This window comes from Ornithorhynchus anatinus, chromosome 15 (genome assembly GCF_004115215.2).
Source record: "Ornithorhynchus anatinus isolate Pmale09 chromosome 15, mOrnAna1.pri.v4, whole genome shotgun sequence".
NCBI classification, from domain to species: domain Eukaryota; kingdom Metazoa; phylum Chordata; class Mammalia; order Monotremata; family Ornithorhynchidae; genus Ornithorhynchus; species Ornithorhynchus anatinus.
Window position 1 is genome coordinate 2,177,629 of NC_041742.1, and position 26,400 is coordinate 2,204,028.

Sequence of the window (26,400 nt, forward strand, 5' to 3'; positions counted from 1 at the left end):
GGAAACATAATTCGAGGATTTTTCATTCCTGTTAGGGATCCTGAATGCCAGTGATAATAAATTACCTTACTACCAGTTTGTGAAGCTTTGATAAATACTTTCTGTAATACCTCCCTGATTGCTCTTTGGATATCGCAAATGGTAAAATGCCCAAATGACTCAGTTTCATTTAAGTAATTTATAACCGGAAAATTGGCCAACTCTACGCCCTACCGCCTTTTCTGTCACTCTCCGAAGCCCATCTGCATTCTGATCTAACGCGACCGGGGCAGTGATTCGTTGAAGCGTTCTCCTTTTTGGAGATAAATTAAAGATCTGTTTGTTTAATAAAAAAAAAAATCATCTTAGAACAGCTCTATTGGCGGGGCATTTCCGGGGACTTCACAAGAACGTTCTAAAGTCCAAAGCAAAGATAAACAAGTTCTCGATTGGAGAGTGTGAGAAAATGGTTATAATAATAATAATAATGGTGGTATTTGTTAAGCGCTTACTCTGTGCAGAGCACCGTTCTAAGCGCCGGGGGAGTTCCAGGGTCATCAGGTTGTCCCACGTGGGGCTCACAATTAATCCCCATTTTCCAGATGAGGTCACTGAGGCCCGGAGAAGTGAAGTGACCCGCCCACAGTCACACAGCTGACAAGTGGCAGAGCCGGGATTCGAACCCATGACCTTTGACCCCCCCCCCCAAGCCCGGGCTCTTTCCACTGAGCCACGCTGCTTCTCATGAGGGTCCTCTTCAGTCACCCGCTGAAATTTCCCATGGAAAAACCCTCCATATGCGCTTGCGAGGTTTTCAAATGAGTTCCCCAACGCCTCTGTCGGAGGCCATACCCTTTGAAGATGGGATCTTAATTGCGGCGGGCTGAGACTGAAAACCTTCCGGAGTCCTCCAGGTTGGGGAGAAGGATACTTTCCGTGCATCCGAACGTCATTCTAGGACGTTCAAGCACAGCTAACTGAAGAGTCGTCTGAACTGAGGAGAAGGGATTTTAGTAGGTTAATTTGTATATTTTTGCTCACTGATTAATAGATCGGTTTAAATTATTTCCCTCGAAAACCCTCTGGCTTGACACTCCTGTCACTTTCAGTTTCCCAGTGGTTTCTAAAACCAACCATCCTTGCACCAAGGTACTCAATCTGTTTATTGTTATCTCCCAGGCGCTTAGTAAATTGCTCTGCGTACAGTACGAGCTAAATATGATTGAATGAATGAATGAAAGATGACGAACGAGGCAAAGGTAACTAGAACAAGCACCGGTCCTATCCAAACACTCCCTCGGGGCCCGTCTGCTGGCAGAAAAATTCATCGCTCTCGTGAAACGAAACGATGAAAGCCAAGCGGCCATTTAAGAGTTCGCTCGTCGGGGGCGGCCCGGGAGGTGCCCGCCGGGATTCTGACCGAGTCCAGGTTGAGGACGTTCGCCGCGGTCCAAAGTCCCAAGAGCATGTGAGCCGTCCCGATCCATCAGTGGCATTTAGTGAGCGCTTAGCGGGTGCAGGGCACCGTCCTGAGCACTCGGGAGCGTGCGCTAATAATAAAAACCGTGATGTCTGTTAAGCGCTCACTACGTGCCAGCTACGACGCGCCGGAGTAGGTACGTGCAGAGCGGGTCGGGAACGGTCCGCGGTCCACGTGGGGCTTGCGGTCTCAATTCCCGTTTTATAAATGAGGCATCCGAGGCGCAGAGAGGTCGAGGGACCTGCCCAGGATCACCCAGCAGACGAGGGGCAGAGCCGGGATTAGGATCCAGGTCCTTCCGCCTCCAAGGCCCGCGCTCTGTGCGCTAGGCCGTGCTGCCTCCCTAGGGCTGGTAGGCTTCGATTCCCGCCCTGCAGGGCCTTGAATTCTAGCGACGGAGCTACTCTGAATCCCTCAACACCGGGCACCCGGCTCGCTCCGTCTCCCCCGGCTGGAGTCGGGGCCTTCGAAGCCGCACTAGGACGGTGCCCTCGATCCGGGGGTCCGTTAATCCTAACGGTTACGGCGTTTCTTATGCGCGTACCACGTTCCGGGCGCCGTACTGAGCACTGGGGTAGATACGAGCCGGTCGGGCCGGACACGGTCCCTGTCCCACGTGGGGGTCACGGCTCTTAATCCCCGTTTTGCAGATGAGATAACGGAGGCACGGGGAAGCCAAGGGACAAGGTCACGCAGCAGGAAAGCGGTCGAGCCAGAATGAGGGCCGGGTCCTTCTGCCTCCCAGACCCGGGCTCTGAACCAGGCCACGCCGCTTCTCCGGAAGGGAGTGAGAGGATGAGACCCTGACAGATCGCTCAGCGTCCCCGGCCTTCGGTTTAATTCGCAAAACGATCGGATACCAGGTCTCTCGCCTTCGAACGGGAGCCCCGTCGGCGACGGGGAGCGCGTCTCAGCCTGGCCTGGTGGTCTTCAATCTACATCAGTGCCTGGCAGAGAGTAAGCACTTAGCAGACGCCGTTATCATTATTTTTTGATCATTATTATCGCGACGCAAGTTTTCCAAGCGTCCCCCGGTTTTATTGGAGGGAGACATCTTAGTTGTTTCAGCTCCTGTGTTGGAGGAGGGTTCCGTAATGTGACCTAGATTTCAAATCTCAGTAGTATTTCCTGCGGAAAGCCAGTTTGCTCCCGCTCGGCACACCTACCGTCAGTGACGAGCGATGAGTCGGCTCCCGAGAAAGCACCGTGGCCGCTAAGCGCTTAATCGCAACATTTCAGTAACGAAAGACACGTCCGCGGTGCGGCCCTCGTTGAAAATGCAGATGAGCTGATCAGTAATCAGATAAGTACAAGCCACCGTCTTTCTGCGCAGCGAACAATTGCAGAAAGGCTTCCTTTGAAAAATTCACCCCATTTCTCTCCTACCCATTAGGCGTCCGCAAGCTCGGAAAGAAGGCTTCGCCCGTGTCTTACGTTCCTTTTAACGGGCACGTTATCCATTCGTTCGATAGTATTTATTGAGCGCTAACTGTGTGCAGAGCACTGTACTAAGCTCTTGGAATGGACAGTTGGGCAACAGATAGAGACAATCCCTGCCCATTGACGGGCTCACAGTCTAATCGGGGCGGGGGGGGGACAGACAAAAACAATAGCAGTAACTAGATTTGCATCCCTTTGGCCTCAAGTTATTTATAAATAACATCGAGGTATTTGTTGCAGCACTCTCTCCGTGTCCAGCACTCTGCTGAGAACTGGGGCGGACACAATATAATCAGATCAGACCCCCCTCCGTCCCCGATGGGCCTCACAGTCTAAGATGGGGGGGATAAGAACGGGTACCGATCCCCCGGTTCACGGTAAAGTTCCGCGGCCGGCAGATTGCAGAGCTGCGGTTAGAACCCACGTCTCCCGGGCTTTTTCCACCGGGCCACGCTGCTTCAGGGTTTGGTTCAGAGGAGCCCGTAGTCGGGCGACTCCGTCCCCAGCAGCACAACAATCCATCCCGCCTCAGGCCCGAAACTCACCCGCCGCGGTCCCTAAAGGGAGGCCGCCTCATCCCCTCGCTGTTTATAAGAATCTTTCCCACTGCGACGCTGCCGGAGAGGTGGCTCGACGGCCTCGTCCCTGGGAAGGGCAGTCGCCTGAGGGGAGATGACCAAGGGGATGCCCTTCCCCCATCGTCCGCCACCCGGCAGATGCCGGGTGCCCCCCCCCCCCCCCAGCCGCCTCCCCTTGCTCGGGGCGCCGACCCCGGTGGAGAAGGCTGGCGGCCAAAGTGGTCGTCCGCTCCTCCCACCCTCGCTGCCGGGTCGCTAAATGAGCGCCTTCCGACTCTAGCCCGATGCCTCCGGATAGTCCGTCCTGCCGGGCCGCATCCGGGTCGCCCACCGCGATCCCGGCCCACTCCATCTCCCCCTCTAGACCGTGAGCTCGTCCCAGGCGGGCGACGTGTCCGTTCATCGTTGTGGTGTACTCAGTACACAGTCGGCACTCAATAAATACGATTGAATGAACCAACGCAGGCGCCTGCTGCGTAGGTTTCCAACCCCCACCTTCCGCCGACTTTTCAGAGCACCGTGGGAGGAAGGGGAGAATGCGACGGGAGGGCGACGGCACAACTGGGGAGCAGGGCAGGGGAGATTGTCAGGAGAGTGCTTATTATAGCGCTCTGCACACTGAGTGAGCGCTCAATAAATAAAGCTGAATGGGAGAAGGCGAAAGCGGTGCCCAAGCTTGGGAGGGAGCCAGTGTCCAACAGTCCAGAGCTGGGGGACTTGGACTGTGAGCCCGGCACTGGGCAGGGATGGTCTCCATCCGTTGCCGAATTGTCCGTTCCAAGCGCTTAGTACAGTGCTCCGCACATAGTAAGCGCTCAGTAAATACTACCGAGTGAGTAATGGGGTGGAGCCTGATCGCTGCCGGGCGGGAACGTGCAGGATTCTCGGAGAATCTCTGTCCTTCCTACCCCCAAGGGCAGCTGGGCATCTGTCCCCCAACGTCCTACTTGGAAATACGTTCCTGTCTCGTTCCCCCGCAGCGCTAGAGTTGAAGCTCCTGAAAGGCGGGAGCCGGGTCTCGTGCTGTTGCTACTTTCCCCAGCGTTTAGTACAGCGTGTCGCATCCAGCGGATGCGCCCTGAATACCAGTCCTGCTACTAAAACTAGCTCGGCTATGGGCCTCCTCCTTCCCCGGTCTCGACCCCCAGCCCCCGAATCCCTTCCCCTGCCGGCCCCCTACGTGTCCCACTTCACACCTGGGAGAACCTGAAAAAAGCCCATCATCATCGACGGTACGTGTCGAGCGCTTACCACGCGCCAAGCACCGTACCAAGCACTTGGGAGAGTATAACCAACAGCGTTGGCGGACGCGGGCCCTGCCTATAGCGAAAGCCACGACTCTAAGCTCCTCGAGGGCAGGGATGTCTTCTCACGATTGTATCGGACCCTCCCCCGGGCTTCGTACGGTGCTCTGCGCACAGTAAGTCATCGGTCCCCGGGGAGGGACCAGGAGCCCGGTCCACCCTGTCCTCTGCACCCGCCCCCCGGGACCCTGGAACCCCTCCCCCGCGGACGGGCACCCCTCCGGCCCGCCCGGCCCGGCCCCCGGCCCGCAGGTGGTCCCGGACGGTGGGGGCCCGGAGCAGAGGCCGCGTAGCCGGAGGCGTGTGGGCAGCACCGGACGCCGCGACCAAGCAGACCACCCGGCCTCTCTTTGCTGTGAGAATCCCCCGCGACCCTGCTGAAGTACGGGGAGAACTTCACCAGGCGCCCGCGGGGGCTCCGTGATGGCCTCTCCCGCCCCGGGAGGTCCAGGACCCCCTTATGGGCTTCCCGTCCCAGAGGCTTCTGGGAGTGTGGTCAATCAGCGTGGCCCGGTGGAACCGGCCCGGGCTTGGGAGTCGGAGGTCATGGGTTCGAATCCCCGCTCTGCCACCTGTCAGCTGTGTGACTGTGGGCGAGTCACTTCACTTCTGTGTGCCTCAGTTCCCTCATCTGTCAAATGGGGATTAAGACCGCAACCCTCACGTGGGACAACCTGATCACCCTGTATCTACCCCGGCGCTTAGAATAGTGCTCTGCCCACAGTAAGCGCTTAACAGATACCAACGTTATTATTAATGAAAACTTCCCTTTGAGAAACCCGGTTTCTAGAGGGATCCCGGTTTTCATCTTACTAACCAAATGCCAACAAAAGTTTGACTTTGTCAGCGATGCCAGTGTTCATCCCGACAGATCTTTTTCCATTTGTGTTTGCCTGAAAACAGACACTCAGCGTTGCTGAACACCTGCTCGTTAAAAAAAAAAAAAAATTAAAACGACACTCGAGCGGTTCTCTACCTAGACACGACTCACCTCATGTTCAGAAACACAATTTCCTTGAGTGTTTTCCCAAACAGAGGGCACCGGAAGGTGTGATGAACGTTAGAACGATAAGTGTCTCTCGCTACTATTATCTCGTCGGTCGGTTTCTGAGCATCGCTAATTCAGGCGAGTCATTTGATTTCTTTTCTCCCCGTTAATGTTTTCAAATCAGGAGTCTGTTTGACAGCCCGCATGCGGCACAGAGCTCGCTGATCGAAGCAGGCGGGGCCGATACAGTGGGAGGGAACCGAAGAGGCCGAGTCCAACCCAGAGATTCATTTTCGAGTTCAGAGAGAACGGGGGGGTTGCCGATCGGCGGCGAAAACGGGGGTTCGGGTACCAGGCCCGTCCCGGCCGAGTAGACCGCCGGAGGGCCGAGACCCCGCCAGCCCCCTCCCCGTCAACCCTGACCAGGCCCGGGTCGAGGCCGTGAAGGGAAACCTCCGTTAGCGACGCTCAGAATATCCGTTCCGTCGCGGTGGGGTATACCCCGCTTCCTCCTGAGCGGGTAATAACCGTGCCGTCTGTTCGGCGCTTACCGGATGCCAAGCACCGTGCTCAACTCTGAGACAGTTACGACACGGCTGGGTCACGTACGGTGCCTGTCCCTCGTCAAGCCGTGAAACGGGGAGTCACCTCTGTGCCTTGTTGAGAAGGAGAGGGGAGAAGAAAAGGGAAGATTCCAGAAATGGAAAGTCTGGACCGTAAGCTCCAACGTGTCTACCAATTCCGTTACGTTATACTCTCCCGACACTTCCGACGGCGCTCTGCACACAGTAAGCGTTGGATAAATGCTACCCATTGCAAATCCGTCTCGGCAACGTTGGGCCTCCTTTTGCCCCGCCCGGGTCGGTCTCGCGATCCTGTCTCCCAGGGATGTGGGGCTGTGGGGACCGAGCCCCGTATCCGAATCGGTCGGCGGTGTTTAATGAGCGACAGAGCGCTGTACTAAGCTCTTGGGAGAGCACGGGACCGCCGAGTGGGTCGACGCGTCCCTTATCCAGTGAGTCGGGTACAGGCGTCGGCTCTCCAGTTAAGATGCCCCCCGTGGGCGTTTCTCCCGTTTAGACCTCGAGCCCGTCGTGGGGCAGGGACCGTCTCTATCCGTTGCCGAATTGTCCATTCCAAGCGCTCACTACAGTGCTCTGCACCTAGCAAGCGCTCGGTAAATACGACTGAATGAACGCCCCTTCCGTCTGCCAGTCACCTTTCGATTCGACTCGCGTCGGCTAGCCCCGTTTCTTTTCTGTGGACAGAGTAGACTTCGGGGGCCTATTGCTACTGTGTCGTATTAATACGTGGTGCCCGTTTTTGTTTCGTTTTTCATGGCATTTGTTAAGCGCTCACAATACGTCAGGCGCTGTACTGAGCACTGGGGTAGATATGAGTTCATCGGGTCACTCACAGCCCCGCTCCCTCACGGGGCTCGCAGTCTTCATCCTCCTTTCCCGGATGAGGTAACTGAGGCACGGAGAAGGGAAGAGACCTGTCCGAGGTCACGCGGCGGACGAGTGACCGAGCCGGGATTGGAACCCGGGTCCTCCTGACTCCCAGGCCCGTGCTGTATGCGCTAAGCGCCGTGCGCCCTGCCACGGCCTCAGGCCTCAACCGCGGCAACGTCAGTCAGGTGGCTTTTCTGTGTTGCCTTTTGGTGTTTCTGTTGTCCGCCCCACTCTCTGACTCGAGTTACTCTCCGGGGAAATCAGCATTAATTTAATCGGACAGTATGAACGCCTCCTATGCGCGCTGTTCGCTTCCTTCGATAAACAGATTACAGTGGATCCTCCTCGAGTTATCTTTAAGCCAAAGCACGTTGCTCTAAACGAGGGTCTTTTAAAATTTTCACCGCCACAACCCGTAAATGGGAGGCGCGCTTGGAGCGGCGCATCTTTCCGTTAGCCAGTTGGCCCCGGGTGACCTCAAAATGACTTTGGAAATTTGGGATTTCACCGTTTGCGATCACGGCCGGGTCGTTTCTACTCGGGGCTCGGAGTGCAAGTCTGTCCTTTTTTTATCGTTGGTGCAAATGAAAACGTCGACTGAGATCAGAACGAGTTATTGGAGAAGACATTGCCGTTTCACTTCCCATATCTCTGGGGTACAGAGAGGAAACCGAGTGAGGTCTCTCAGATGGACCGTGTATCCCGGCCGGCTTTCCTAACGCGCCGCGTTCCCATTCCATCTGTCGGCGGGGCTCGCCGAACGCATACCGCGGGCGGAGCTCCGCACGGGCGGCTCGGAGTACGGTCGAGAGAGGAAACACGCTATCCGGCCGGGAGGACGGACTCGCAGTCGTTTCCCGATACCGGTAGAGGAAGGAAGAACGGACGTGTCAAGGCAAGGCTTCGGTGGCCCCAGCCTCCGAGCGGATGCCCCGGGCACACTTGCTGCCCCCAACCCGTCATCCAGTTTGCCGGATCGGCCGTCCAGTTGCTACGGCGCTCCGTCCCGTGGCCACGTTCCTTCTCTCCCGGGCACCGGATCCTCACTCTCCTAGCTGCCCCGCTCTTCGTGAACATCCGGGGACTCAGTTGCCCCGTTAGTCCGTAAGCTGAGAACGGGCCTCAGCCCTCGGGTTTTCCTTTGTCGAGCGCTTCCTGCGGTGTACCGCAATGGGTAGGTGTCTCATGAGCCCTGGTGTCAATCACCTGAGCGCTTACTACGCGCAGAGCCCCGTATTAAGCCTTCGGGGGAACACAACCGACACGGCAGACGCATTTCCTGCCCACGGCAAGCTTACGGGGGGAGGCAGGCATGAATATAAATGTCCGGGACTGAGCCCCGATATCGAGGGCTTCTCGGGCTGTTAGATCTCCCCGAGAGGCGAAGGGTAGAGAGATGGTGTCCTTCTAAGGGACCCCATCAGCTCTCCGGCCCCGAGACAATGCCCGCAAACAACACGGTCGTCCCGGGTGGGGCACGGGAGGAGAACGGAAGCCCACGGGATACCGGACATCCCACTAAAAGCAGTTCCTCGCGACCCGGGCGGACGGCACGAAATGATTTAAGCACACCGGGTCACGCCATCCAACGTGGCAGGAGCCTACTAGGAGGCCACTGGAGTGGAACCGATATGTCGCGCGTTGAAGAAATGACACGTCCTCGTGGTTTGAAACCGTCCCCCTCATCGCGGCGTCCGGACCGGTTTCCAAAAACCGTCCGTCACCGTGAAGGGATCGATACGGCCAAAGATGAAAAAGCACAGTGTGGGGATAAAGTTATTTCTGAACGATCTCTGCCCCGTCCGGTTACTTAGAGGTCCCGATCGCCAGCCGGTCTAACAGACCCCTCTTTTGGCCGAGAGAGTCGGATGATGTCCTACAGTTGGCCCTGCCCGCTCGGACCTGCGCGGCTCAACTCGAATCCCCGACGCACCTTCGGTTTCAGATCTCCGAAACCGACTGCCCGTGGTCGGGGGAAAAGACGATCTCCGCTGCTCCGGAATCTGGCTGGCAGCGCAAAGCCCGGGAAGGCGGCCCATCCGCCTTCGCGCACAGAGCAAGACGCATCACCAACCATCTCCAGATTAGGCACGGATCGAGGTGGATCACCGCCCGAAGACGGATTGTGAAAAATGCGGTCCCCGGTGTTTTTCTGTCAGCTATTTTCGACTTGGGGTCGAGACCCGGGGTTCTCGAGGGTCTGGTCTCCTTGATCCAGGACACGTCCGGTGATGGAGAGCTCCCAGTGGATTGTAAACCCCGCGAAGGCCGGGATTGGGGCTACTCCTGTTATCCTCACGAACATCAAGTACGGTGCTCTGCACAGAGGGGGTGCTCCGTAAATAGCATCGATTACATCCTAGGCCCCGTTCACGAGTTGGAGCCCCGAGCGGGACAGGGGTTGCGCCCGATCTGATTGATTTACGCCCGCCATCGAGATAATCCATAAAAAGGTCTGTAACTAACAAGTGCAGTCATTTCGGTCGCGAACTCCGAGTGGAGCCGATCACAGTCTATCCCGGCCTTTGGCCCGGTGCTTGGCAAATAGTAAGCGCCTAACGAAAATCACAACGATCATTCTAATAATCATGATTAATAATCGCAGGGCTTTTATTCGGTCCCAAGTGCCGCGTGTTTTCATCTCCCGTCTGCCCGCCTCTTGCGTCCCATCCCCACCGATAGCGGGACGATTTGCACGTGAGCCGCCGGGTTGGGGGGTGGGGAGGGGCGCCGGGGGGAACCGTGCACCCGAGGGCCAAATCGAACCCTTCAGTAAACGCTCCCTCCGGCCCCGGACTCAAAGCATCGTCTCGGTCTTTCTTCTCCCGCAGGCCTACCGTACGGATGGGAGGAAGCTTACACGGCCGACGGAATCAAGTACTTCATCAAGTAAGCGTGAGCGGGGAGCGGGCGTAAGCCGTCTCTCCGTCTCCCCGTCTCCGTGTCTTTCTCTCTCGCCCTCCCCCGCCCCCCAAGAGACTTGGCTAAAACTCACCCGTCCGTAGCAGATTCCAGAGGGAACCTCTCAGGCCCCGCTGGGGATTTCCGCCGCTTCGAAATCACAACAACGTTGGTATTTGTTAAGCGCTTACTATGTGCAGAGCACCGTTCTGAGCGCTGGGGGAGATCCAGGGTAATCGGGTCGTCCCACGTGAGGCTCGCAGTTACTCCCCATTTTCCAGATGAGGTCACTGAGGCCCAGAGAAGTGAAGTGATTTGCCCACAGTCCCACAGCGGACAAGAGGCAGAGGAGGGAGTCGAACTCGTGACCTCTGACTCCGAAGCCCAGGCTCTTTCCACGGAGCCTCGCTGCTTCCCTGAAGAGCTCTTTCTAAAGAGCGGTGAAGGTGACCCCGGGGATAGGCCCCGACGTCAGGAATAGGTAGCGGAGCCATTTGAAATTTCCCTTCGCGCTTTCCAGCTGGTCAGCGGCTGGCTCGATCCGTCAACGGTGTTTATCGCGCGCTCGCCGTGTGCAGAGCACTCTACTAGACGCTCGGGAGAGGACAGTACCGCAGAACGAGCAGACGCGTTCCCGGCCCCGTGTCTCTATTTTATTTCCGTCGATGTCTGTCTCCCCCTCTAGCCCGTAAGCTCACTGCGGGCGGGGTGTGTGTCGGTTACATTGTAACTCTCCCGAGCGCTCAGTACAGTCCTCTGTCCGTGGTAGGCGCGCGATAAATACAACTGACCGACCGAATGAGCTGCAGTCTAGCGGCTCCCCCGGATCCGGGGTGGGAAGAGGGGGCCGCCGAGCGGGGTGGGTGGGATCGAGGGGCGGGAGGGGGGAGCCGGGCTGGTCCACTGGTAGCCGAGACGGGGAGGGGTGACGGCCGGCACCCCCAGTCATGTTCCTCCCCGACCACTAATGCCTCCCCCTCGTAAGATATTTTTTCTGGTCTTGAGCCTGCTATTCTGTTAGCTATTTTTAGGGTAAAACTTGCATCACCAAACAGCAAAAGGCAGCAAATGTGAGATGGGTCCGGGTCCTTTAGTGCAAAGCCTTCGGGAGGGGAGGATTCGGGGAGACAATGCGGACCGTTTTTTCCATTCGTTATCTGGATGGGAAAAGATCCAATGGGGGATCTGGGAAGGGCGACCGCGGAGGCCAGGTCTGTGTGCGTTCATCTCTCCCGTCGAATAGACGGCCGTCACGGGGACGGGGAGAGATTGACGTGCGGCTTCCGGCGGCAGTCCCGCCTTGGGCAGCGGGAAGAGCAGGTGCCTGGCGGGGCCGCCCCCGGACGCCCAAGCTCTTCTCTCCCTCCTCAAACCCACCCCTCCTTGTCTCGCTGCCACCGGGTCCGGGAGCATTTTCCCGGAGCGCCGCCCGCCGTGCCCGCGACGCTGGCACTCACGCCTGGACTGGTTCGCGGCCCTCCACCCGGCGTCGGATTTGGCCGGGGCCCGTTCAGAAAACTTTCCCGGCGCTAAACTTCCTCTGTGCGGGGGAAGGAGAGTCAAGGGGGTGATTACTTAGGCGAACTCATTAGGGCGCCTTCCGAATACCCTTTCCGCCGCCACCGGGGCCCCGAGGGAGAAATCCCGTCCAGATCCCCACTCCTGCCCTCACGGGGGGAGCGCGGAGTCAGAGACTGCGGCCAATCTAGCCCGATGCCGAGCGATCGTCTGTGGGTGTGGAGTGGGGGGCTGCTGGTTTTGGGTGACTGGTGCAGGAGAGAAAGAGAAGGAGGCCGAGGGAGAGCGAGGGAACGCACTCCGGTCCAGTGCTGGCTTGATTTTATCTATGCTCATTCTGTGGCTATGACGGGGCGTTTGAGCAAAGATGCTCCTCATCGGCTGATCCCGTTCGACGGCTCTCCTCCGAACCGACTGTCGACTGCCCAAGAAACACTAGATTTCATAAGATAAGCCGGTCTGCCCCGGCCTTCCCCCCGACCTCCGCCCCCCATTCACTCCTCTCGGGCAAGGTCGCCGATGTGGCCAGGATTCTGCCCTTTCTACTCAGCACCCCCGGCCTCGCTGGCCCGTCGGAGTGATCGTCCCCCGCTCCCCTCCCCAGTTCAACCCTGGATCCGATTTTAGCGTCGTCAGATGGGCGGCGCCAATTGAGATGAAAACACGTTCTAGGTGGCCGGGCCGTTTGCGTGGTTGTTTCGACCGGTGAGAGCACAAACACGGGATCACTGCAGATCAAATCCTTCTGTTAATCCCCCTCCCCCACCCCGATCCTCGTCGACTTAAATCCTGAAGGCTTAAGTGGGTCGGTGCGTCGAGAAACAGGAGGAGACGTGATGGTATTGAGTTGCTTACTGTGTGCCGGGCACCGTACTAAGCACCGAGGGAGCAGGGGACACAAGCCAACTGGGCGGCACACAGTCCCTGTCCCACGTCGGACTCGCGGTCTTAATTCCCGTGTTACAGATGAGGTATCAGGCGCGGAGAAGTGACTTGCCCAAGGTCACACAGCACACAAGATGGCCGTTTAGACCCCAGAGTCGAGTCACGGGCTGATCACGGAACCTGCCTCCCCGACCCCGGCCCCGTCCACTTCGACTGCCCCGTCCCAAAAAGGGGTCGGTGCAGCTCTGAACCCTGGAACCAAAGCTTCCCGGGTTCGGTCCAGAGCCCGTGGGCTCCTTAAACCGTCCAACCCAGGGCCGAGGCTACGGGACACCCCCGGCTACGCCGTCCCCAACCGTTCCGAGAGCACGGTCGGCCCAGACGGAGCAGGGCCCCCCCCCCCCCCGATTCCCGTGGGGCCGGATTCAGTTTGGGATGGCAAGTGAGATTCTGGAGGTCTCCTATCCTATCCCTCCCGGAAGACCGCATCAGCCTCCTTGCTGACCTCCCGGCCTCCTGTCTGTGCCATCCCCGGCCCATTCTTCATCCGGCTACCCACATCATTTTTCTACGTTCGGCACACGTCACCCGCTCCTCAGAAACCTCCAGTGGTCGCCCATCCACCTCCGCATCGAACAGAAACTCCTCACCAGTGGCTTTAAAGCACTCTAACCACCCTGCCCCCTCCTACCCCACCTCGCGTCTCTCCTTCTATGACCCAGCCCGCACACCTGGCTCCTCTAGCGCTAACCTTCTCGCCGTGTCCCAAACTCGCGCATCGCGCCGCCGACCCCCAGCCCACATCCCGCCTCTGGTCCGGAACGTCCTCCCTCCTCAAATCCGGACGGTTATTCTCCCCCTCTCCGAAGCCTTACTGAAGGCGTGCCTCCTCCAAGAGGCCTTCCCTTTCCTCTTCTCCCACTCCCTTCGGCGTCACCCTGACTTGCTCCCTTTCCTCTTTCCCCCTCCCGGCCCCACAGCGCTTCGGTAATAATGATAATAATTATGTTGGTATTTGTTAAGCGCTTACTATGTGCAGAGCACTCTTCTAAGCGCTGGGGGAGATACAGGGTCATCAGGTTGTCCCATGTGAGGCTCACAGTCTTAATCCCCATTCTGCAGATGAGGTAACGGAGGCACAGAGAAGTTAAGTGGCTTGCCCACAGTCACACAGCTGACGAGTGGCAGAGCCTGTCTGTACCTATGTAGGTACCTATCATTTTTTTTTACTTTTTTATATTGACCTCAGTCTCCCCACCTCTAGACTGTAAGCTCACCGTGGGGTGGGAATGTGACTTTTCATAGTTGTACTCTCCCAAGTGCTTAGTATATTGCTCTGCACCCGGTAAGCGCTCAATAAATGAAATGTAAATGCATTCACGGGAAGGAATGAATCAGCGGTATTTATTGAGCGCCTGCTGCGTTCACGACACTGTATCGAGGGCTTGGGGGAGTAAAAGACAGCAGAGTTGGCTGACACGTCCCCTGCCCGCAACAAGCTTACAGTCCAGAGGGGAAGACGGACATTACGATAATGTATAATATATAATTTACAGATCTAATGTTGGTATTTGTTAAGCGCTTACTATGTGCAGAGCACTGTTCTAAGCGCTGGGGTAGACACAGGGGAATCAGGTTGTCCCACGTGGGGCTCACAGTCTTCATCCCCATTTAACAGATGAGGTCACGGAGAAGTTAAGTGACTTGCCCACAGTCACACAGCTGACAAGTGGCAGAGCTGGGATTCGAACTCATGACCTCTGACTCCAAAACCCATGCTCTTTCCACTGAGCCACGCTGCTTCTCCAGATCTGTACCTGAGTGCTTTGGAGCTCTGGGAGAGGCGAATATCAAACGCTCCAAGGGGACAGATTCAAGTGCGTGATCTTCAGCAGCTGAGACCTTGAGCTCGGAGAAAGATTTCTCAGTTAAAAAAAAAAAAAGTCCATGCCTTCGGTAGACCACTAGCTTTGAGAATAGATCGAGAAAGAATAAATAGGAAACACCCATTTCAAGCGAACTCCTTCGTTGGGTGAATCCTTTCACCCTCCAGTGTTCCCAAGTCTCACCCACACTGGTAGTATTCTCCTTTTTCCTCGTTATTTTATGGACGGTTCTAGAAGAAAATGGTCATTTTTCTGCTAATGGGGAGACTGGTAGGAGAACCTCCGAAGAGAGAGATGATGCCTATTTCCTCGCTTGAAATAGGAGGCATTTTATACGTCTCCTTTTTAGAAATAGTCTCAAAATTCCCAGTCGGCTGAAGGCATGTGATTTTTCATGTGTGTGTGGTGTGATCCTGGAAGAACGTCTCATTGGCTTCTAGACTGTTAAATAATGCCAGGAGTGAGATTTCTTCCCCCCCCCTCAAGTCAACTTCTGGATCCCTCTGCCCGAACGACACTCGGGCACTTCACACCAACTTCTTCTTGCAGCAGTTTCTCTGTAAGTCACTTGGCCTCAGAGCCGGGTGCCCTAAATTCAAAGAATCCTTGTACTTGCAGGGAGATGCGAGCCAGGACAAGGGTAATTATATTGGGGCCTACATCCTTCACTTACATTTCCCCGCCAATAAAATAAAGCACATTCTGTGGTGCTGCTTTTACAAGCTGTAAATTTCTCGTGCGATTTAATAAGAGTAATAATAATTATTGTGGTCCGTTAAGCCCGTACTAAGTGCCAAGCCCCGGGGTAGGTTCGAGGTAATCGGGTCGGACACAGTCGCCCTCCCGGGTGCCCCCCCCCCATCTAAGGGGCAGGGAAAACGGGGATTAGCTCCCCATTTTAAGTTGAGGAAACCGAGGCCCAGAGTAGGGGAACGACCTGCCCGAGGTCACACGGCAGATGAGCGGAGGGGCCGGGATTAGAACCCAAGTCCCCCGGCCGCCAGTCCCCCGCTTTCAACGAGGCCACGGTGCATCTCTCCCGCGACTCGTCTCGTCTTATGCCGTCCAGTCGAGTCCGACCCGTGGCGACACCACGGACACGTCTCTCCCGCCACGCCCCGCTCTCCATCTGCCGTCGTTCCGCTAGCGGATCCAGAGAGTTTTCTTGGTAAAAATCCGGAAGCGGTTTACCGTTGCCGCGTTCCGCGCAGTAAGAGCATGGAGTACAGTGCTTCGCACAGAGTGAGGGCACAAGAGATACGATTGAACGAATGGGAAGTCCTTGCAGAAGCAGCTTAGCCTGGCGCCACAGGATGGGAGTCGAGGGATCTGGATTCTAATCCCCATTCTGCCCCTTGTCTGCTACGCGACCTTGGGGAAGAGACTCAGCTTCTCCGGGCCTCAGTTCCCTCATCTGCAAAATGGGGTTTCACTACCTATTCTCCTTCCTCTGTAGACTGTGAGGCCCGTGTCAGGCAGGGACTGTGTCCGGCTTGATTAATTTGCCTCTACCCCAGGATTTAGAACCTTGATTCTATTCATCGTGATTACGTTGTCTTGTTTTTGTCCGTCCGTCTCCCCGATCAGACTGTGAGCCCGTCACTGGGCGGGGATTATCTCTATCTGTTGCCCAATTGTCCGTTCCAAGCGCTTAGTACAGTGCTCTGCGCATAATAAGCGCTCACTAAATACTATTGAACGAATGAAAGAAGGATGCTTGACTCATAAGCGCTTATCAAATACCATCATCGTTCAAGTGACACCCACTGGATACTTAAATGCCGCAGTCGTTACGGATTATTCCGCAAATGGTGCTGACGGGAAATCGCACCGACCGCGAGCCCTTAATCTGACTGTCTTGGACTGCGGTAGGAAGGAATTCTTTTCCGACATTCTTCCCCACCGGCGGCAACGTATCCTGCCGGACAGCCAAGCCTCCCGCTCGGTGCGCTTTCCCGGGACTCTTGGGACGGCCCGGCCACCTGTGGCAACTCAAGGCTGGGGCAGGGTAGGGGACCGGGACTAGATGGTGATGATTATAATAATAATAATAATAATAATTATTAGAATACTGTCTGTGAAGCGCTAACTACGTGCCAGGCACTGTATCAAGCGCTGGGGTGGATACAAGCCAGTTGGGTCGGACACAATCCCCGTCCCACCCGCAGGTCACGGTCTTAAGAGAAGCAGCGTGGCTCGGTGGAAGGAGCCCGGGCTTGAGAGTCAGAGGTCATGGGTTCAAATCTCCACTCTGCCGCTTGCCAGCTGACTGTGGGCGAGTCACTTCACTTCTCTGTGCCTCGGTTCCCTCATCTGTAAAATGGGGATTAAGACTGGGAGCCCCACGTGGGACAACCCGATGACCCTGGAACTACCCCAGCGCTTAGAACAGTGCTGTGCACATAGTAAGCGCTTAACCAATACCAACATTATTAATCCCCATTTTCCCGATGAGGTAACAGAGGTCCAGAGTAGTGAAGTGGCTTCCCAAGGCCACACAGCAGACAAGTGGCGGAGCTGGGATTAAAACCCCTGATCTTTCATTCATTCATTCAATAGTATTCATTGAGCGCTTACTATGTGCAGAGCACTGTACTAAGCGCTTGGACCGTACAATTCGGCAATAGATAGAGACGATCCCTGCCCATCGACGGGCTCACAGTCTAACTGGGGGGGAGAACCTCTGACCCCGAGACCCGCGCTCCATCCGCCACGCCACGCTGCGTTCCCAGATTGGTTTCTCCGAGGCTCCCGGCCTGGCCGCGGCGGGAAGCGTGGGGGCTGGGGGGAGCCGTTGGGCGGCACCAGGCGAAGGACCCCTCTGCTCTTTAAGTTTAGTGGGAAGCTAGGGTGGTCTGAGCCCGCGACCGTGTCTACCTCCCACCGTGGATTCTTTCGCAGCGCTCAATACGGTGCTCCGCACACCGAGCAGCGCTCAACCGGCTTCAACTGTCACTGGGTGTCTTGGGGGCGGGGAGGCGGGGGCACAGCCCTGTTTCGGGACAACGCAGTGGACAGAAGAGGTCCCTTCCCTCAAGCAGCTTACCGTCTGATCGACGGGTTGCAGGTCTCTTTTGTGAGCTGTATTTTTAGATAACTTACCGTGGGCAGAACACCGTGCTAAGTGCTTGGGAGCGTCCAATATAACAAAACAGACACGTTCCCTGCCCACAACTGACTTATTCCCGAAGCCCTCCTCTCGTCACCCTGACTTGCTCCCTTCATTCATCATCATCACAACAACTATGGTATTTGTTAAGCGCTTACTATGTGCCAAACAGTGTTTTAGGTGCTGGAGTTGATATAAGTAATCACGTTGTCCCACGTGGGGCTCACGGTCTTAATCCCCATTTTACAGATGAGGGAACTGAGGCACAGAGAAGTGCAGTGGCTTGCCCACGGTCACACAGCTGACAAGTGGCCCAGCCGGGATTAGAACCCACGACCTCCGACTCCCAAGCCCGGGCTCTTTCCCCTAAGCCACGCTGCTTCATCCTCCCTCCGATCTCCACAGCCGCATGTGTATATATCTATTTTATATTTATTTATATTCACGTCGGTCTCTCCCTCTAGACTGTGAGCCCGCTGTGGGCAGGGAACGCGTCCGTTCGTTGATGCACTGCACTCTCCCAAGCGCTTAGTAGAGCGCTTTACACACAGTACGCGCTCCATAAGTAAGATTAAACGAGTGAACGAACGAGCTAACGGTCTAGAGCCGGACACAGACATGGATGTAAATGTAAATATAAATATTTTCCCTGGAGTCACCAGTCGGCGTAAATTCCCTGCCGTTGTTTTTGAAAGCTGAGTCGGAGAGTGGATGCGGGTTGTTCTCCAGTCGGATAGAGCGAGGGGGCTGCGGCCGGGCTCTCCTTCGCGAGGGGTCACGGGCCCCGGAACGGGAAGAGATTAACCTCCCCGCGGCCGTTCAGCCCGGTGTAAATAGCGGCGGTGTTTGGGGGCTGGACGAGAAGGTGCGTCTGACAGCAGAATTCTCTCTGGGACCGGCAATCCGTGGGTGGTGCTCAGGGAGCACTCCTGAGTTCAGAGCACTGTTCCTAGGGATGGGGGCGGGGGGGGGACAAGAGAAGACACACATTCCCTCTGAAGAATCTTCCAGTCTTATATTAATGCCTGTCTCCCCCCACCCAAGAGCCGGTACGCTCATTGCGAGCGGGCAACGTGTCAGTCTATCGCATTTTACTCGCCCAGGTGCTCAGTAGGGTGCTCGGCCCTCATAGGCGCTCGATAAATACGATCGAATGATTTAACGACGGAGGGAAACGGACCGAGGCCCCGCACGTGAACCCCACTGGGAGGCAGTTGAACTGGAGAGAGAACGTTGTTCGAGGTGGCATCTTGGGGGTGACGATCATAACTCCGGTGTCAAGCGCTTACTATGTGCTGAGCGCTGGGGGCGATGAGGACAGGCACAGCCCGAGGGGGAGGAAGAGCAGATATCCCCATTTTACAGATCACAAAACCCAGAGAGGTTCATCGACTCGCCCGAGGTCACCCGAGTGACCGGAGGCAGAGCCGGGAGTGGAACCCGGGACTCCAGGCTCCTCCGGGCTCCTCCCTGACGCTTCCTGTTTCTGTTCAGCCACGTGACCCAGACGACATCGTGGACGCACCCGGTGGCCGGCGCCCTGAGTTGGCCCTGCCCCGAGGAGAGCGGAGACGAGGGCCCGCGGGAGCGTCACTACCGGGAGAGCTGACGGCCTTGCGACCAACTGCGTCCGCGCCCCCCGGACGACCCCCGTCCCTCGCCCCGACGTGACGCGACCGCCCGGGCGCGGGCCCGGTCGGACGGGCACCGGGCCTGGGGTCCCCCGCGATGGCGGCCGAAGCCCTCCCTTTCAGGAGAGACGCGCCGGCCGCTCCCGGGGCAGGCGGGTCCGGGAGCCGCTGGCCGGCGTCACGGGGGCCCCGCGGCGGCCTCGCACCCCGGCCCCCGAACCCGCTTCGGTTGTAAGCTGAGCCTCGTGTTTTGTGGTAAAAAAATATATATTTAAAAAAAAAAAAAAAAGAGTCCCTGGCGTCCTTCACAAAATCTCCACGCGTCTAGCCCGAAGCAGTGGTGGGAGATGGGGATTCGGGCTTCCGTTGCCCCGAGAGAATCCAGGGGTCCTGGAGAGCAGGAGGGCATCTGTGACCGTGGTCCCCAAATAGAACCTTCCCTCCCACCCCCAGACAGTGCTGCTGCTTCCAGGGCGTCCATCTCCTGCCTCCTCTCCCCCTCCGGCGGAGCACGCGGCCTAAAAACCCGTAAGGCCCCGAAGGACGGCGATTTAGGGGCCGGGGGGGAGGGGGCTCGGCTCCCGGGCTCCTCCCGGGTTCCCCCGCCCAGCCGGAGGGGAAACGGCTGCAGAGCCACTTGCCCGCTCGGTGGGATCGAAACCTCCCCGCCCGAGTCTCGTCTCCTCGTACCTACGACAGTAGATCCCATTTGTGTTGACGGGGATCAAAAGTCATCTTAGCCAAACTCATTCGCAGCCGCACCCCCGAAGGTGGACGTCCCCCTCGGGGGTGTCCTCGAGGACACGGGCCGATTACGGGCACTTGCTCTCCGCGAAATCCTCACCACTCGTAGAAGAGCAAAGAGGCGGTAGGATCGGAAAGCACCCCCCGCCCCCAAACGCTCCCAGCTTCCTCAGAACCACTGTCACCTTCTCCCGAGCGATCAGAGACCGCCCTGGGAGCCCTCCAGCACCCCTCCGCCCGCACCCACGGAGCCCACCGACGCTTCACGGATCCTAAAACCACCGTGGCCTCTGCAGATTGGCTGTTGAGCCCTTATCGCGCGTCCAGGACTGAGCTAGGTACGAGTTAATCAGGTGCATGCGGTCCCTGGCCCGTGTGGGGCTCACGGTCCTCTGAGTAGGGAGGGAACGCGTATTGGATCCCCATTTTACGGGTGAGGAAAGCGAAGCCATTTGCCCAAGGTGGCACAGTAGACAAGTGGCAGAGCCGGGATCCGAACACAGGTCCTCTGACTCCCGGGCCCCAGCTCGTCCCGCTAACCCACGCCGCCGCTCACACTTGCTCCCCAGCGCCCCGTACAAAGGGAGAGATTTCTAAAAATGCGCAAGAACTCTCCGAGTAGGCTAGTCTTCCCCCCTTCTACTTCCTTTCAAATCCAAGTAGCTCGCGGACTTCCCAGCGAGGCCGCCCCGGCCGCCGTTTAATTCGGCCCTACCTCCCCCGAGCAGAGAATTACGGAAGGCCGACCGCGGAGAATCGAGTCGGATTAATGTTCCACCGACCCCGGTGGCACGGAGCGCTTAATCGCCAGCGTGGTCATCGTGATTGATATTCAAAAGCTCCGAAGAAAAGGGCAAGACACGGAGGAGTTCCACGGGCCCGTCCCGACACCCCGAGGGCGCGTCTGCCAAGAGGACGTGACAAGAGGGATCGGAGAACAGCCACGCTCGAAGGGAGGGGACGGCGGGTCTCCGGCGACTTTCACGCTCGTTTTCCACCCCGCCACCCGGGTGGTCCGACGGCAGGGACGAGGGGGTTTCCATCGCCTCGGCTCTCCGGCCCCTGGGCGCCCTGCGACGTCGACGGGAACGCGTCCGCTTACCGTTATACTGTTCTCTCCCCAGTGCGAAGTACGGCGCTCTGCACACGGTGAGCGCTCCAGAAATACGAACGAACCAACGACCGCTTCCTGGAATGCCTCATCTCACTCCAACACAGTCCCAACGTGCTTTAGTTTTTAGGGAATTCACGTGCCCCCGCAGGCAGCGTCCGTCCCACAGTTTCTAGGAAGCGAATCGCCGCAGTCCCTTTTTCGCTATTTGAGGTAAAAGCAGCCGGGGACGGGGACGGTGGAGGGGACTGGAGGTGAGCCCCGAACGGGCCAAGCCTGGGCCGGTCCCGGCCAGGGAGAACCATCCAGCGAGAAGTGGGGAAGCCGCTGGTGCGTGAAAAGGGAGCCGGCGTCACTCCAAGGTGCGGCTGAAGGACGGCCCCAGACGTGGAGGCTCCCAGCGAGGCCACCGGGAGACCGTCAAGTCTTTCGAGGGGCCAGAGCTCTAAGAGAGCCAACGCTCTTCCCTCGTCTGGGAGCGGGAGGACCAGAGGGGGTTCGGGGTCGGAGCCCAGATTCCTCTGGGTCCTGTTTTTCCAGGTTCGGAGCGCCCCCTCCCCGCCCCCGACCACGGGAGGCCCCCCGGGACTCACCTTCTCAGCCAAGCCGGACCGGGCCAGGAAGGGCCCAAGGCCAGTCCCCGGCTCCTCCCCGGGGCCTAGCGGAGCCACCGGAGGGCCGGGAGGCAGGACGTCGGGCGTTCCCGGGAGCCCGAGTCCGGGCATCGGGGGTCCCTCGACGGAATCCCGGACCCGGAGGAGAGCCGGCCGGGGGGTGCTGATCGTCGTGGAGAAAGCTGCGGAGAAGGGGTGGGCCTCGGGGGACCCACTGGAATCCGACCGAGGAGGACCGGCGGGAGCGGCCGGGAGGCGCGCGACCGGCGCCGAGAAGCCGGACTGGCCGGGAGGCGTTGGTGAGCGGTGGGAAAAGCGGCGAGGGGCCGTGCTGTGTTTCTAGCTGGGGAGAGCGGGGGGAAACCCTAGGAAAGGGGAAAAAAAAAATCGACGGCATCCCAACCCACCTCCGTCAATGTTTCCCAAAGATTCCGATCCCCCTCCATCTTTAGCTCTTTGAGGACAGGAGTCTTCTCCAACTCTTCTGTACTCGCCCAAATACTTAGTACAGAGTTGTGCACCCCGGAAGCACCAGCGATGGGTTCGTATAGCTGTCCTTCTACCTTTTCTCTCCTCCCTCACCTCTCAGATCCCCTTTCTTCTAAGTGTCGTCGGGGTCTGCCGCATTAGATCGCTAGCTTTTAGAGGGGACCAGAAATATCTGTCTGCGTTATCACTAACAATGATGGTGTTGGTTAAGCGCTTACTATGTGCCATATTTCTATACTATAGAAATATAGTATATTATTCATTTATTTATTTTATACTATATATGGCATATAATATGGTGTACTATATTTCTAAGCGCTGGGGGAGGTACCAGGTAATCAGTTTGTCCCATGTGAGGCTCCCAGTCTTCATCCCCATTTTACAGAGGAGGGAACTGAGGCACAGAGAAGTGACTTGCCCGAGGTCACGCAGCAGACAAGCGGCAGAGCCGGGATAAGAATCCACATCCTCTGACTCCCAAGCCCGTGCCAATTCCACCGAGCCACCCTGCTTCTCTACTCATCATTACAGTATTTGTTACGCGCCCACTATGTGCCAGGCACCGTACTAAGCACTGGAGTGGGGAACACAAGCAAATTGGGTTGGACACAGCCCCTGTCCCACATGGGGCTCCAGTCTTAATCCCCATTTTACAGATGAGGTCGCTGAGGGCCAGACGGGTGAAGTGATTTGCCCAAAGCCACACGGCAGACAAGTGGCAGAGGCGGCATTCGAACCCATGACCGCCCGAGTCCCAGGCCGTTCTCTCGCCACTGTGCTTCGCTGCTTCTGTTTTACTTTTCCAAGTGCCGAGTACAAACCCATCGAATGATAAAAAGCAGCAGAGCTGGGAACCTCGGACAGAGTTCCCGACCCTCCACGGAACCCGTGGCATGATGATGATAATAATAATAATAATGTTGATATTTGTTAAGCGCTGGGGGAGATACAGGGTCATCAGGTTGTCCCACTCGAAGCTCACGGTCTTCATCCCCATTTTACAGATGAGGTCACTGAGGCACAGAGAAGTGACTCGCCCACAGTCACACAGCTGACGAGTGGCAGAGCCGGGATTCGAACCCATGACCTCTGACTCCCAAGCCCGGGCTCTTTCCACTGAGCCCCGCTGCTCCTCTATGAGTCCCATATGATTCACCCCTGTGGCTCGGTGGAAAGGGCGCAGGCTTGGGAGTCAGGGGTCACGGGTTCGCGCCCCGGCTCTGCCACTCGTCAGCTGTGTGACCGTGGGCGAGTCACTTCACTTCTCTGTGCCTCAGTTCCCTCATCCGTAAAACGGGGATGAAGACTGTGAGCCTCACGTGGGACAATCTGATGACCCTGTATCTCCCCCAGCGCTTAGCAAAGTGCTCTGCACGTAGTAAACGCTTAACAGATACCAACATTGGTCACTTCAGTGCTTAAGTTCCATCCCCAACACTGCCCTGAAGCCTATAATAAAGAAATGAAGAACGTTTTCACCAGGGAGGGTAGAGTTGTTTTCCCTACCCAGCCTCCCCAGGCAGAAGCACCACCTCCAGCCTGGGCAAGGCCACCGTCTTCATCCCCACCAGGGAGCTAAAGCGGGCGCGCCGGAGGAACAATGTGGAGCTGAACTCCATCCAGGACACGAGGGTCCAAGCCGGGCAACCTTCTAAGGCCACCATCTGCTCTCAATTATCCACTTTTTTTTTTACCAGGAAAACAATTTCCGCCACAGCTTGACCCCACTGGCGCTCCTCGGCGGCGTGAGAGGTGGACTCCGACCCCGCGGGCCCGCCCGGTCCCCGGCCATTAGCCCAAAGTCTGCACGGAGACCGGGGACGCGCACGTCCCAAGAGCGGGAGCCTCTCGCGGGGTCTGCGTCCCCCTTCTCCGCCGGTCCCCTCACCCAGCCTGGAAGCCAACTGTCCCCTGGACCAGAGGTTTCGCTTCCACATCCGCTCCCAGTTAGCCGAGACTTCAATTCACAGCCGCCAAGACCGAATCACTGCCCAGCTCTGTTTACTCCCCCGTCCCAGAACGAGAGGAAACTGCCCCGGTGACCTAGGCCCGCCCGATTTTCAAAATCCGAATTCCAGAGGTCTGGTGCTTTTTTCCCCGCATCCTAGTTTTCTATCTGCGGTGCAGGTCAGAGCGGGGTGTCCTCTGCCCGTCGTTCCTCCGCTTGGGCTATTTCCGAGATGCCGGTGAGAATTCCCGTCGGGGCAGTCTACTCCTTTAAAGGGGAATTAGCGGGGGGACACCCTCTTCTTGTAGGGGAGCCCCGTCCGGGAGAGAGCAGGGCCCGAAGAGCGGAAGGTCGGAGCCGGCAATCGTATTTATGGAGCGCTTACCGTGCGCGGAGCACTGTACTAAGAGTTAGGGGGAGAGCGCAACGCTACACGGACACATTCCCTGCCCACGACGAGCTTACGGTCTAGCAGGAGAGAGGGACGTTAATATAAATTACAGATAGGAGCAAAGAAGCGCTGTGGGGCTGGGAAAGGGGATGAATAAAGGGAACAAGTCAGGGCAACGCAGAAGGGAGCGGGAGAAGCGGCAAGGGGCGCCTAGGCGGGGAAGGTCTCTCGGAGGAGGTGGGCTTTCGGTAAGGCTTTGAAAGGAGGGAGAGTCATCCGTCTGTCGGATTTGAGGAGGGAGAGCGTTCCGGGCCCGGGCCCTTAGCCCAACGGTCATTCATTCGTTCAGTAGTATTTATCGAGCGCTTACTATGTGCAGAGCACCGTACTAAGCGCTTGGAATGGACAAATCGGTAACAGATAGAGACAGTCGGGGTCGGGGAGAAAGGAAATGGGGGAAAGTTGGCCCGGGATGCGGGTTCTGACTTCCCGTCGCTCCTCCCTGAGCCGGTTCTCCAGTCCTGGATCTCATCCTGACCAGGGCCCCCAGCCCCGCAATCAAAGATCCCTCAAACCAGGTGAACACGCTTCTGCAGTTTAGAGGCGTGACTGTCGTGTGACCTTGGAGAAGTCACTTCACTTCTCGGTGCCTCAGTTACCTCATCTCCAGAATGGGGGCTGAGACTGTGAGCCCCACACGGGACAGGGACCGTGTCCAACCGCTTGTGTCCGCCCCAACGCTTAATACATTTCTGGCACGTAGCAAGCGCTTAAATATCATCATCATTACCTTCATGACCGCAATGTACACGCCAGCTGGACTCACTCCTGAGAGGAAGACGGCGGAATCCAAGAGGGGCCCCTGAAGGACGGCGTTGTTCCTCAACGCGGCCGGGCTAGAAGCCGTCCCATCGTTTGACGGTTTTAATTCAAGTCAGAGCCCTAAAAGACGAACTGTCATTTGGTATATAAAGTGACTAGAACCTCTGTTGACCACAGGCTTAGGAGCGACGGAAAAGGAGTCCCACGTCGCCCGGGAGGCAGAAGACGCAATTTCCGCGGAAGGGTGGACGCAGCGTGGACCCACGGATAGGGTTCAGGGCCAGGGGCCGGGGGTCCCGGCCCTGGCTGTGGGGCGACGGGGGACAGACTAAGAGGTCGGCAGAGGTGCGGGGTGTCCCTTCGAAAGCGGGAGGAGAGGAAGAGGGGGCGGGAAAAGAGGGTCGGGGAGGGAGCGAGTGTGTGCCCAGACGAGACCCCCCCAACCCAACCGCCCGTTCCTTTCTCCCCCTGGTCCCGGCCCCGTCTCCCCCCACAAAATAATAATGTTGGTATTGGAGAACCGCTTACTACGTGCAGAGCACTGTTCTTAGCGCTGGGGGAGATACAGGATCCTCGGGTCCTCCCACGGGAGGCTCACGGTTTTCATCCCCATTTTACAGATGAGGTCGCTGAGGCACCGAGAAGTCAAGTGACCCGCCCACAGTCGCACCCAAACTCACACAACCCCACAGCTCAGGCAAGAAAGCACATCTCACCGTACCTTTTCAGACGGTCTCTCGCGGGGTCAGCCGGGGACGGTCTAGAGGCTGGGAGAGGATGATTTTTTTTCCCTTTTCCCTCCCTCCTCCAAAGACGAGTTCCAAACCGTCGCTTCCAAAGACAGGCTGGGTTTTTCTCTCTTTTCTGGGAGCCGGGAAGGCTCCGCCAACCCGCGGCTTTGAGAGTCCGCTGACCCTGCGGGCCAGGACCGTGGGAGAGAGGCGGGAACGGGGCGGGGTTGCGGGGTGGGGTCCAGGTGGGGCACACCTGGACACAATTGCCCCCCAGGACCAAACTCTGGGGCAGGTGAGGTGCGTTAACTCCTGATCGGCCCTGCCTCTTCACACTTGGAAAAAGCCGTCCGCCGGGAAGACGCGTCCTGCCCGAAACAGGCCACTGAATATCCCG

General features: G+C 57.5%; 1 protein-coding gene and 1 long non-coding RNA gene across 6 annotated transcripts in view; one reads left to right on the forward strand and one right to left on the reverse strand.

Moving 5' to 3' along the window:
- STXBP4 (syntaxin binding protein 4) overlaps positions 1-19,426 on the forward strand; it is a 73,829-nt gene extending 54,403 nt beyond the window's left edge. For 2 of the 3 annotated variants that reach the window (XM_029079831.2, XM_029079833.2), the window contains exons 15-16: positions 10,055-10,112; positions 19,017-19,201. In XM_029079831.2, the coding sequence (XP_028935664.1) occupies positions 10,055-10,112; positions 19,017-19,131 (173 nt within the window). In that variant the 3' untranslated portion in view covers positions 19,132-19,201. Of the gene's footprint in view, positions 1-10,054; positions 10,113-19,016 lie in introns of all 3 variants that reach the window. The other variant, XM_039914166.1, reaches the window with a different exon arrangement.
- On the reverse strand, positions 18,025-26,167 carry LOC114816987. Of its 3 annotated transcripts, none has more exons than XR_003764812.2 (4): positions 25,994-26,167; positions 25,241-25,392; positions 21,602-21,987; positions 18,025-18,465 (listed from the first exon to the last, which is right to left on the reverse strand). It is a non-coding gene; the product is annotated as an uncharacterized LOC114816987 (long non-coding RNA). The 3 variants fall into 3 exon arrangements; XR_003764811.2 differs by having other exon boundaries at positions 18,025-18,471; XR_003764813.2 differs by having other exon boundaries at positions 18,025-18,471; positions 25,241-25,404.
- Between the last annotated feature and the right edge of the window lie 233 nt (positions 26,168-26,400).